This window comes from Dasypus novemcinctus, chromosome 29 (genome assembly GCF_030445035.2).
Source record: "Dasypus novemcinctus isolate mDasNov1 chromosome 29, mDasNov1.1.hap2, whole genome shotgun sequence".
In the NCBI taxonomy this organism is placed as follows: domain Eukaryota; kingdom Metazoa; phylum Chordata; class Mammalia; order Cingulata; family Dasypodidae; genus Dasypus; species Dasypus novemcinctus.
Window position 1 is genome coordinate 33,073,821 of NC_080701.1, and position 13,710 is coordinate 33,087,530.

At 36.9% G+C, this 13,710-nt stretch overlaps 1 protein-coding gene and 1 pseudogene across 7 annotated transcripts in view; one reads left to right on the forward strand and one right to left on the reverse strand.

The window, feature by feature from the left end:
* PPP3CC (protein phosphatase 3 catalytic subunit gamma) overlaps positions 1-13,710 on the forward strand; it is a 135,305-nt gene that overhangs the window by 79,591 nt on the left and 42,004 nt on the right. For all 7 annotated transcript variants that reach the window (XM_058289899.1, XM_058289897.2, XM_058289895.2 and 4 more), the window contains 4 exons: positions 423-568; positions 3,886-4,025; positions 5,415-5,492; positions 5,579-5,673. In XM_058289899.1, the coding sequence (XP_058145882.1) occupies positions 423-568; positions 3,886-4,025; positions 5,415-5,492; positions 5,579-5,673 (459 nt within the window). The remainder of the gene's footprint in view (positions 1-422; positions 569-3,885; positions 4,026-5,414; positions 5,493-5,578; positions 5,674-13,710) is intronic.
* LOC111764572 (U6 spliceosomal RNA) lies at positions 2,129-2,227 on the reverse strand (annotated as a pseudogene).

Sequence of the window (13,710 nt, forward strand, 5' to 3'; positions counted from 1 at the left end):
AGTGTCTCTGGTAAAATCTTTATTGGTATAACTTCCAAGGGCCCACCAATGGACTTGCCCAATTATGAGTCACTGCTCTCAGAGAAGCCCAGAGTTCTAGCTTCCCACAAGTTAATTTGGTAATTTTTACCATAAGCAGTGTTGCCTAATAACACAGCTGATATTCACCTTTATGAGGTTTCTAGGGGACCAGAGCTAAAAAGTTAATCCAGCGTCACATTCATTTGCTTTTAGATAAGGAAAGAGGTTTTGTTAACCCTTTATCCACATTTAAAAAAATATCTTTACCATGATGATTGTGTTTTCAAATCTGCCCAAAATAAATGGTCTTGAAATAGCTTTATATTCTTCTGGCTGTATCCTTTTGCATTTATAATCAATTTCAACTTTTCTTCCTTTGACTGTGTCTCCTTTTTTGGTAGGTCGAATCAAATATTCTGAACAGGTGTATGATGCATGTATGAATACATTTGACTGTCTTCCTCTCGCTGCCCTCTTAAACCAGCAGTTTCTGTGTGTACATGGAGGGATGTCACCTGAAATTACTTGTTTAGATGACATTAGGAAAGTAAGTAATCTTTCATTATTCTTATATAGTATATTTTTTTAATTTTGCTTTTATTGTAGCCAACTAATATCTTTATAGCCCAAAATTTTCAAAACACAATCAGAAATAAAAAATGGCAATCACCCTGTGATACCATCACTGCAAGATAACTACTATTAGTATTTTGATATATATCTCCGAGAATTTTTATCTTTTTAAATCAAATTTGTGCTTTTACTAACTAGAAACAAAACATTCTTTGAGTGTAGCCCTGAAACTTTAAATTGTCTAGCAATGCAAAAGAAAAAGAAACCAGGCTTCTAACCTCAGTCTGTTTTTAATTCACTGAAACCCTAACCAAATCATTTAACCTCTTACACATTCTCTTTTCTATGAAATGAGGAAATTCAAATAGATGGTCTGAGTACTCTTAAAGTGCTGCAGTTCCTTGACTTTGGCATTTTTAAATGATACAGTTCAATTGCTACACTTGCCTGAGTGATTATTATTTCTAAGATTTTATATCTTCTTGATGTAGGATAGTTGAGTCACAGTCTTTTTTCACTTATATTATTCTACATTACCATCTTCTCTTCCCTACCTTTATATTCTCTTACCTCTCTCATACAGGTACTGAAACTAAAGATTTTTCTGTTTATAAAACTGTTTTCTCTGAATTAAAGTCACTCTCCTCAGGGTAAGAGAGTGTGCCTGTATGCACTACTTTTTCTGCTGCCTTTTTTTCTTTTTTTAACTTTTTATTTGAAATAATTTCAATCTTAGACAGTTGCAAAAATAATACAAACCCCATCATAGAACTCCAACATACTCCCACCAGTCCCCAATACCCAGATGTACCAATTTTGACTTTGCCACCTTTGCAGTATCATTCTATCATATCTATCTACTTATCTACCTACTTATCTATCTCTCTATCTCTCTATCTCATCTATCTATCATCTATCACCTATCTATCTTCTGAGCATTTGAGAGCAGGCTACACACATCATACTTCTTGACACATTATACTTCCATGTACATTTCCCATGGACAGAAATATCACTTAAGTAACCACCTTAAGTGAAGTTATCAAGTTCAAGAGATTTACATTGATATTGTATTGTACAAGGTGTACTCCAATTTTGAGCCTTTTCTCCTTCATTCTTAGATCCCATCCGGGATCATTTATTGCATTTAATTGTCATTATCTCTTAAGTTTCTCTTTCTTTTTTTTTTTAATTTGTGGAAACATGTATACAACATAAATCTTCCCATTGCAGTTCCTCCCAAGCATAATGTTCAGTGGTTAATCACATCACAATGTTGCAGTACCCTCTTTACCATCTATTACTAGAACTTTCTCTGTATTCCAAACAGAAACGCTAAATTCATTTATATATTATGAGTCCAAAACCTTTGATTTATCAGTAAATTTTTTGCATTTTCCTTTTAGTTCCTGTAGGAAATTAAAAAATGGAGTTATAAATCAAAAATACAATAGTATTGGCATTTATATTTATCCATGTCATTACTGGAGATCTTTATTTCTTATGTGGCTTCAGTCAATTGTTTAATGTCCTTAAAAATATGGAACACTTCACAAATTTATGTTATCTGCAAAGAGGCTATGCTAATCTTCTCTGTATGATCCCAATTTTAGTATATGTGCTGCTGAAGCAAGCCCTCCCTTATCTTTTTTTAAAGCAATATTATTGAGATATATTATGGACCTTACAATTACTTACGGTATGTATATAGTATTGAGATATATTACATATCATACAATTATGCTTTTAGTATAATCACAGAATGGTACATTTACTACCACAATAAATTTTAAAACATTTTCATTACTTCAGGAAGAAAAACCCCTCTTAGCAGTCACCTCTTAGTCCCTTTATTCTTCCCTACCCCTATTTGCCTTATCTTTTAAATAACTAGTATTTCCCTTTTACATAGTAAGTCTTGAATTAGACAATTCTGACCAATCGTATTACCAAAAACTCCCCTTTCACTTAGTAGAAGTTCTTTTCTTGACACTCAATTATTCTAATTATTTGTTTTATCTTAGTTTTTATGCTTTTAACTAAAGAAGCAGGGACTAAAAGCTTAAGTATTATTGAAATACTTACACTAGATAGAATAGAAATGATGAAAGCAAAATAAAACTAGTACTCTTAAGAATGAAGCATTTTTAAAACAAATCAATTTTATTGATACATATTAATAAAGCATAAATCCATCCAAAGTGTACAATCAGTGATATTTGGTATTATATAATCACATTGTTGTGCATTCATCACTTTAATCATTATTAGAACATTTCCATTATTCCAGTGATAATAATATAAACCAACAAAACTAATCACCTCTCAATCTCTATGCTTCCTCTGCTATACATAGCTGCTATTGTATTTCTCTCTCTCTAGTTTATTTGTATTATAGTTTGTAAAAAGACTTATATTTGCAATATTACTCCTATTCATATTTCACTATGTTATTAAGTCCTATGTTAATTTTTTAAGCTTTCCTCCTTGTAATATACATGTCCTTAGACTTTCCCTTTCAACCACTGTCATACCCGTATAATATCTCTGCTTGTTACAAACACTATGATGTGCTTTCACTTTTCTATTCATTGCCAAAGAATTAGAAACAACTTTTTTTCACCAATTTTATACAGATTAATCCTCAACTTTCCATTCTCTACCCTCATTCTGTTTTCTGGTGACCTATAGTCTAATTATTAACTCTGTGTGTTTACACAATATATTTAGTTCATAATAGCACAATCATACAGTATTTGTTCTTTTGTGTCTGGCTTGCTTCATTCAACATAATGTCCTCCAGGTTCATCTGTGTTGTCAAATGCTTCATGACTTAAAGAATGAAGCATTTTAGAGAATGAAGAAATCTCATTTAGAATGAGATAATACAACATACAGAACCCTTGCAAAACTTTTCTGCCCTAATGGAAATATTGGCTCACCAGGGCAATTGAAATTAACTTCACATGGTCTTTTTAAATTGTGTATCTCTGTTAGTGGTTGATTTCACATTAAATTAAATGAGTACTGGTTTTAAGATGATGATATAAGTGTGTCTTTTCCCACAATACGGTTAGATGACAGGAATATTTATACAAATGTTACAGAAAAATAAGAAATTACGTATCTAAAATTTTCTAAATGTTCTTTCTCTTGAGGAAAGTCCTTTAGGGGCTCACTGCTTTCTCTTGTAGTGTGTTCTTGTGGGTGGAAAGGATTTGACTCATGCCCGTTTCCAAGAGCTCTTTTGCTTTCATGATTTTTTTCTTTTGGCTTTTGTGCATCTTCTAGTTAGACAGGTTTAAAGAACCTCCAGCCTTTGGGCCAGTGTGTGACCTACTTTGGTCTGATCCCTCAGAGGATTATGGCAGTGAAAAAACTCTGGAGCATTATTCCCACAACACTGTCCGAGGGTGCTCTTATTTTTACAGGTAAGCTAATTCTCAAAGTTACGAAATTATGAGAGGCAACGGAAATAGAATTTTTCAAATTATTTTAGGTATTTTATATCTTGAATATGTGTAGTATAGGGAGTTGTGTTTAATTTTATTAATAGAAGGTAGAAAGCTCTTTTGCTTGCTTGCTTTGTTTTAGATTGTGCTAGTATTAGGCCCTAATAAGAGTAATACATTGAATGTGATTTGACATCTTTCACTGATTTGAGACTGTTGTTTGACTCCAAAGGGGATGTAGAATATTTGTTTTCAAGCATCATCTATAAACATTAAAAAATAAGGATTTTTTTTGGCCCTTCCTAAAAGATTCTGTTTCAGTAGGTCTAGGAATCCTGTCTTTTTTTTTTTTTTTCCAAAGCTCTACAGATTTTGCCACTGGTATAGGCAAAGATATAAAAGAACATTGAGCTTAAAGTGTATTAAGCCCACAACTCTGTGTACCATCTACTAACATTTCTCAAAAAAGGGAGAGAAAAGGTATATGTGTGTATGTGTGTGTGCGTGTGTGTTTGTAATTACTTGAAATTGAATAGAATATGACTGAAAGAGTACTGTAGAAATCAGAAAGATCAGGGTAGGAGGGAGGCATTTCATTGTATATCCTGTTGTATCATTCCCTTTTATACCATATAAATGTATTACCTAATTTAAAAGTTATTTTTTCTAATGGCTATAATGAGAAACACATATTTAAGTAATATAATTTAGATCAATAACCCATGGATAATCTCAGTTGATTTTGTATTCTTCAATTCTTCTGAGAAGGTATTTATCATTCAGAAAAGTACTAATACCCAAAGAATATTTCAGAATTAGGTGCAAATATTACATCTTTTACTAGAATCTGGGGTTAGGTGTAATATTTGCATCTACTCCTGAAATTTTCCTCCATAATATCATGTCTTGATGTTGATATTACCTGTGGAGCTATGAGTAGGTTATTTTATTTTTCTAACAGTTTGATAATTTGATAGTTGAAGAAAATTACATGCTCAGTTTTTAGCACTTTATATATACATAGAGGTACAAACACATACACCTACTACTTGTGGTACTTTTTTATGTCAAGATACCACAAAAAGATTTGGTATACTGTTACTATGGGTTAAAACTACTTTTTGGTCTAAGGTGTGAGGAGCCCTGTTTCTGTACTGGGGTGTCTATTATCTGCATATTTGATCTGGAATGAGATATAATTCGTGAAATGGGAAAAAGAGAATAATGATACTAAGCTATTATTAAAAGTTCAATGGTTTGTAAACCATTGATCTTAAAATCAACTCATGTCATCTTGACTTGTACACTTCTTCCTATTAAAATAATTATTTTGATTTTGGGTTTACCTTTTCTAATATTCTTTTTCAGTTACCCTGCAGTTTGTGAATTTTTGCAGAACAATAATTTGTTATCAATAATCAGAGCCCATGAAGCCCAAGATGCTGGGTAAGTTGTATTAAAACTTTACCAAATATCACTGCAGAGTTTTCACCTTTAGTATCAAGGCAGACAAGCTGTCATCTCTCTTCCAGGTATCGAATGTACAGGAAGAGCCAAACAACAGGCTTTCCATCACTCATTACAATTTTCTCTGCCCCAAATTACCTAGATGTCTATAACAATAAAGGTAAAAGAGTCCAGCGATATTTAAGTTTGTGAGTAAATATGAGCTCTAGTTTAAGCATATGTATGTATGTATGTGTTATTTATATATATATATTTTAAATAAGAAAAAAGATTTTAATTGAAACAAAGGCTAGAATTTAGGCTGCTGCTTGGTCTTCATCTCCATTGTTATTGTGCTCTTTCCGAGTATAAGTAGTCTTATTTATGCTACTGAATCCAAGTATAAAAGAGTACATTGCTTCAGGTTCAAGTTATATCAATCAGCATAAATTATTTGTCTTGGTTAATTTAATTTGTTCATAACAGTACCACACTAAAACGTCACCCATTTGGTTTTTTAAGGTTTTGAAATACTAAGCTGTCAGGGTTCTTCTTGAGGGAGAAGAACAGGTAGAGTTAAAAATAGTACAAATCAGAAAAATCTTCATTTTAGTCCAAGCTGTGCCAGAAATTAACAGAGTGACTATGGATAAACCACATAATCTTTCTAAACCTCTGTTTCCACTATAAAAGAGGATTGGATATGCTTTGGCCTTTGATCCTAAATTCTGCTTCTAAGACTTTATCCTGCTAAAGTCTTTTTTTAAAGCTTAAAATGTGTGGACTCAGAGTTCATTAGTTTTGTGTCATGGAAGTGATCCTACTACAAACCATGCATCTGTAAGTATTTTGTTGCTTAAAAAGTATGACTATAAAATAATAAGACTTGTAAACAAACATGCCAGAAAGTATATATCCAAATGAGTAGTGTCCCCTTCAGAGTGGTTACCTTGGGAGGCTACATTCTTATTCCAACAATGCTGCCATTGCTCAAAACATTTTTGGAACTCCTCTTTTGGCATTGCCTTCAGAGTCTGCGGCACGTTCCTTTGATTATCCTCAATAATGGCTAATCTTCTTCCTTTGAGGGTGGATTTGATTTTTGGAACAGCTAAAAGTCATTCGGAATGAAGACTGATAAATAAGGTGAGTGATCAAACTAGATGATCGTATTTGGGGTCAGAAACAAGGTATGATTGTAAGGTAATGAGACTGGTTTTCTCATGCTGTTTATAAACTGGCTCTGGAGGCAATTCCAAAAGAAGAGTTCCAAAAACATTTTCAGTAATGGCAGCATCATTGGATTAAATATACAGTGAGGCAACCAGGTGTGTTAAAAGAGTGCTAAGCTAGGAGTCAGAATTCCTAGTCTTCTGCTTCACTTTTAAATGTGTGACTTTCAACAAGATACTTAACTTCTTTGAGCCTCAGTTTATCTTTAAAATACCTGCCATAAAAGGGTTGTTGAAAATAAGTTGAAATAATGAAAATGAATGTTAAAGCATTTGTAAAAATATAATTTTCTATAATATTGTAACATTTTACTGTTATTGTACCTAATGTGATTACATCAAAGGACCATACTCATCTGATATATAAGATCTGGTATGTTTGTTCATGGTGATTGCTTACTTTATAAAGTCTCATTACTTTATAGTCACACCTTGTATATGCAGTTAGAGAGGGAAGTTTAAAAGAGGTTCATAGTATACTTAATGTTTACTATATTTAAAAGCAAACCATGAGGAAGTGGATTTGGCTCAACAGATAGAGCGTCCACCTACCACATGATAGGTCCAGGATTCAAACCCAGGGCCTCCTGACCCGTGTGATGAGCTGGCCCACGTGCAGTGCTGATGCACACAAGGAGTGCTGTGCCACGCAGGGGTGTACCCTGTGTTGGGGAGCCCCATGTGCAAGGAGTACGCCCCTCAAGGAGAGCTGCCCCTTGTGAAAAAAGCGCAGCCTGCCCAGGAGTGGTGCCGCACACACGGAGAGCTGACACAGCAAGATGATGCAACAAAAAGAGACACAGATTCCCAGTGCCGCTGACAAGAATACAAGCGAACAAAGAACACACAGCAAATGGACACAGAGCAGACAGTGGGGGTCGGGGGCAGAAGAGAGAAATAAATAAAATAAAATAAAAATTTAAAAAGTGAACCATGGAATGATATATCTCATTTAAATCCGATTTGCATCAGTCACTTCAGTGTGTCCTTCAGTGACTCATTGTCCATATCTAGAAAGTGTTTTTTTTTTCCTTTATGCCTTCCTAGTTCTTTACTTTTTGAAGTTTTTTCTTATAGTGATATAATCTACATATAATTAAATTTACCATTTAATTGTTTTCAAGTTTATTATTCAGTGGCATTAAGTACATTCACAGTGTTGTGTAATCATCACCACTATCTATATCCAGAACATTTCATCAATCCAAACAGAAATTCTGTACTTGCTAAGCAATAACTTCCCGATTCCCCTCTCCCTCAGCCTCTGGTACCGCTGTTTATTTTCTATCTCTATGAATTTGCCTACTCCAGCTACCTCATATAAGCAGAATCATGTTTGTCCTTTTGTATCAGGCTTATTTCATTCAACAAAGTGTTCTCAGGGTTCATTAATGTTGAAGCATCTATCAGAACTTCATTCCTTTCTGTTGCTGAATAATTGTCCACTGTATGAACGGTATTTTGTTGATCCATTCATCTGTTGAACACTTGAGTTGTTTCCAACTTTTGGTTATTGTGAATAATGCTGCATTGAACATTGATGTACAAGTATCTGTTTGAGTGATAGTTTTCAGTTCTTTGGGGCATGTACATAGGAGTGGAAATGCAAGGTCATATGGCAATTCTAAATTTAACTTTTTGAGGAACCACCAAATTGTTTTCCACAGTGCCTACACCATTTTACATTTGGATCAGCAGTGCACAAGGGTTCCAGTTTCTCTGCATTCTCATCAACATTTATTTTCTGTTTTTTCATTTTGTTTTGTTTTTGTAATAACTATCCTAGTGTAAAGTGATATCTCATTGTGGCTTGGTTTTTTTTGTTGTTTATTTTTCAGGAGGTACCAAGGATTGAAGTCAGGACTTTGTATATGGGAAGCAGGCACTCAGCCACTGAGCTATATCTGCTCCTCCATGAGAAACATTTTTTTCATTTGTTTGTGTGCTTTGTAGGAGGTACTGGGGATCAAACCCAGGACCTCATACATGGGAAGCAGGTACTCAACTATTTGAACCACATAGGCTCCCCTCTCAGTATCAGTTTTTTTAGGGTTTATTTTATTTATTTCTCTCCCCTTCTTCACTGTTGTCTGCTCTCTGTGTCCATTTGCTGTGTGTTCTTCTGTGTCCACTTGCATTCTTGTAACGCAGCACTGGGATACTTTTTTTTTTTCGTCATCTTGCTGCGTCAGTTCTCCATGTGTGTGGCACCACTCCCAGGCAGGCTGTGCTTTTTTCATGTGGGACAACTCTCCTTGTGGGGCACACTCCTTGCGTGCGGGGCACCCCTTTGTGGGGGACACCCCCACATGGTACAGCACTCCTTGCACATGGCAACATTGTGCGTGGGCCAGCTCACCACACGCATCAGGAGGCCCTGGGTACCGAATCCTGGACCTCCTATATGGTAGGCGGATGCTCTGTTGGTTGAGCCACAACCGCTTCCCTCATTATTGTTTTGATTGCAATTTGCATTTCCTTGACAGCTAATGAGGTTAAGCATCTTTACACGTGCTTATTGGCAATTTGTAAATCTTCTTTGGAAAAATCTTCATTTAAGGTTTTTGCCTATTTTTAAACTTGGTTTGTTTTTCTTTTATTGTTGAGTTGTTGAAGGTCCTTATATTTTTTGGATATTAAACCTTTATCAGATATTTTATTTCCATGCATTTTTCTCCTATATGTAGGTTGTCTTTTCATTTTCTTAATAATTTCCTTTGATGCACAAAAGTTTTTAATTTTGATAAAGTCCCATATATCTATTTTTTTCTTGTGTTGCCTGTGCTTTTATTGGAATCCATTGCCAAATACAAGATCTAGAAGGTTTATCCCCATGTTTTCTAAGAGTTTCATGGCTTTATTTTTTATATTTAGGTCATTGACACATTTTGAGTTAAGTTTTATATATGGTAAGAGGTAGGGGTCCAAATCCATTCTTTTCCTTATGGATGTCCAGTTATCCTAGCACACTTGTTAAAGAAACTATTCTTTCCCCATTGAATGGGCTTGAAGTGGGTGTTCCTGTCTTGATCTTGTTCTTAATGTGCGTTTTTATCATAAATGTCTTTTATCGTGTTGGAGAGGTTCCCATTGTTCCTAGTTTTCTAAGTGTTCATACAATCATGGAAGGGTGTTGGATTTTGTCAAATTCCTTTTCTGAATCAGTTGAGATAATAATGTGTTTCTCCCCTTTTCATTCTGTTAATTGGTGTACTATAATGATCAAGGTTTGTATGTTAAACCACCCTTGCATTCCTGGGATAAATCCACTTGGTCATGGTGTATAATTATTTTAATGTCTGTTAGATTCTATATGCCAATATTTTGTTCAGGATTTTTTTTCCAAAAAGATTTATTTATTTATTTATTTCTCTCCCCTCCCCCCCCCACCCTGCTTGTCTGTTCTCTGTGTCTATTTGCTGCATCTTCTTCTTTGTCCGCTTCTGTTGTTGTCAGCGGCACGGGAATCTGTGTTTCTTTTCGTTGCATCATCTTGTTGTGTCAGCTCTCCATGTGTATGGCACCATTCCTGGGCAGCCTGCACTTTCTTTCACACTGGGCGGCTCTCCTTACGGGGCGCACTCCTTGTGCGTGGGGCTCCCCTACGCGGGGGACACCCCTGCGTGGCACGGCACTCCTTGTGCGCATCAGCACTGCATGTGGGCCAGCTCCACAAGGGTCAAGGAGGCCCGGGGTTTGAACTGCGGACCTCCCATGTGGTAGACGGACGCCCTAACTACTGGGCCAAGTCTGCCACCTGTTCGGGATTTTTATATCTATATTCATGAGGGAAATGGGTCTGTAGTTTTCTTTTCTTGTGCTGTCATTATCTAGCTCTGGTATAAGAGTTATGGTCATCTCATAAAATGTGTTCCCTCTTCCTCTTTTTTTTTTTTAAAGAATTTAAGAAGGATTGGAATTCATTCTTCTTTGAACATTTGGTAAAATTCACCAGTGAGACCATCTTGTCCTGAACATTTTTCGTTGTTGTTTTTAGGAAGTTTTTGACTACTAATTCAATCTCTTTGCTTGTTATAGAGGTCTGTTGAAATTTCCTATTTCTTCTTGAGTCAGTTTAGGTAATTTGTGTATTTCTAGGAACTTGTCCATTTCATCTAATTTCTCTAATTTTTTGGCATACAACTGTTCATATTTTTCTCTTTTAATCCTTTTGTGTGTGTGTGTGTAAGGTTGGTAGTAACGACCCCACTTGATTTCTAATTTTAGTTATTTAGGCCTTCTCTCTTTTATTCTTTATCCATCTAACTAAAGGTTTGTAAATTTTATTGATCTTTTCAAAGAATCAACTTTTGTTTTTGTTGATTCTCTCTGTTGTTTTTCTGTTCTTTATTTCATTATATCTGCTCTAATCTTTATTATTTTCTTTCTTCTGCTAACTTAGGGTTTTGTTTGTTTTTTTCTAGCTCTTCCAGGTATGAATTTACTTTTTTCATTGAGATATTCTTTTTTTTAAACTATAAATGTCCCTCTCAGCACTGTCTTTGCTGCAACTTATAGGTTTTTGTAGTATTGTGTTTTTGTGGTTTTTAAAACAGATTTATTTATTTCTCTTCCCCTTCCTCTCCCCCATCCCCCCCCCACTTGTCTGCTCTCTTGTGTCTATTCCCTGTGTATTCTTCTGTGTCTGCTAGCATTCTCGGTGGCACCAGGAATCTGTGTCTTTTTGTGGTGTCATCTTGCTGCATCAGCTCTCCATGTGTGTGGCACCACGCCTGGGTGGGCTGCGCTTTTTTTGTGTGGGGCGGCTCTCCTTATGGGGCACACTCCTTGCGTGCAGGGCTCCCCTATGTGGGGGACACCCCTGCATGGCATGACACTCCTTGTGTGGGGCAGCACTGTGTGTGGGCCAGCTCACCACATGGTCTAGGGGGCCCTGGGTTTGAATCCTGAACCTCCTATATGGTAGGTGGATGCTCTATCAGTTGAGCCACATCCGCTTCCCTGTATTGTGTTTTTTATTTCATTCATCTCTAAATATTTTCTTTTTTTAAATTTTATTTTATTTCTCCCCCCCACCCCAGTTGTTTGTTCTATGTGTCTATTTGCTGCATGCTATTTTTTGTCTGCCTCCGTTGTTGTCAACGGTACAGGAATCTGTGTTTCTTTTTGTTGTGTCAGCTCTCCGTGTGTGTGGCGCCATTCCTGGGCAGGCTGCACTTTCTTTTGCGCTGGGCAGCTCTCCCTATGGGGAGCACTCCTTGCACATGGGGCTCCCCCATGCGGGGACACCCGCGCGTGGCACGGCACTCCTTGCGCGCATCAGCACTGTGCATGGGTCAGCTCCACATGGGTCAAGAAGGCCCGGAGTTTGAACTGTGGACCTCCCATGTGGTAGACAGCCCTAACCACTGGGCCAAGTCCACTTCCCTCTAAGTATTTTCTAATTTTCCTTGTGAAATTTATTGACTTGATTTGTTGTTTGATCTATGGTCTGCCCTGAAGAATGATCCTGGAAATCGTAACCAAAAAAGAGGAGGGATAGTTAAACTAATATCAGGCAAAATAGACAAGTCAAAAACTGTTAAAAGGGACAAAGAAAGACACTATAGATTGATTCATTCATCAAGAAAATATGATGATTATAAATATAAATATATATACCTAACAACAGAGTCTTCAGCTTGAAGAACTTTCTTTAGCATTTCTTATAGGACAGGTCTACTGGTAATTAACTCCCTCAGGTTTAGTTTATCTGGAAATGTCTTCATTTCTTAATAGTTTTGCCAAATCTAGAATTGTTGGCTGACAGGTTTTTTTCTTTCAGGACTTTAAATATGTCATCTCGCTGCCTTCTCACCTCGGTGATTTCTGCAGGAAACCTTTCTTATTGAGACAGATATCAGATATCTTTTTTTTTTTGGGGGGGGGGGCAGTACCAGGAATTAAACCCCAGACTTTTTTTTTTTTATTGACTTTGTAATAATATTACATTAAATATATATATATATGAGGTCCCATTGAACCCTACCACCCCCACCCCACCTCTCCCCCCCCAGCAACACTCCCTCCCATCATCATGACACATCCATTGCATTTGGCAAGTACATCTCTGGGCACCCCCGCACCCCATGGTCAACGGTCCACACCATGGCCCACACTCTCCCCCATTCCATCCAGTGGGCCCTGTGAGGATTTACAATGTCCGGTGGTTGCCCCTGAAGCACCATCCAGGGCAGCTCTATGTCCCAAAGACGCCTCCACCTCTCATCTCTTCCTGCCTTTCCCCAAACCCATCAGCCATCATGTCCACTTTTCTCAATCCAATGCCACCTTTTCTTTGTGGACATTGGATTGGTTGTGTCCATTGCACCTCTATGTCAAGAGGAGGCTCAGATTCCACATGGATGCTGGATGCAATCCTCCCACTTTCAGTTGTAATCACTCTAGGGTCCATGGTGTGGTGGTTGTCCTTCTTCAACTCCATCTTAGCTGAGTGTGGTGAGCCCAATAAGTCAGATTGTAGGTGCTGGAGTCTGTTGAGGCTCGGGACCTGGCTATCACATTGTCAGTCCAGAGATTCAAATCCCCTAAATATATCTTAAACCCCGACACTAACTGCACCTCCAGCACCTTAGCATGAAAGTCTTATGAAGAGAGATCCCATCTGAGTCCAGATTCATCACACATAAACACCATAAACCCCAGACTTCATACATGGGAAGCAAGCACTCAACCACTGTCAACCATAAGCTACATCAGCTCCCCTGAGTTGGTTTTTTTCATTTGTTTGCTTGTTGTTTGTTTTTGTTTTTAGGAGGCACCAGGGACTGAACTCGGGACCTCCCATGTGGGAAGCAGGCACTTAACCACTTGAGCCACATCTGCTCCCTCAGATATCTTATTGGGGATCCTTTGTATGTGATGAGTTGCTTTTCTCTTACTGCTTTTAAGTACTTTGCATTTGGGCTTCGACAATATGGCTATAATATGTATTGTTTAGATCTCTTTGTGTTTTTCCATCTCAG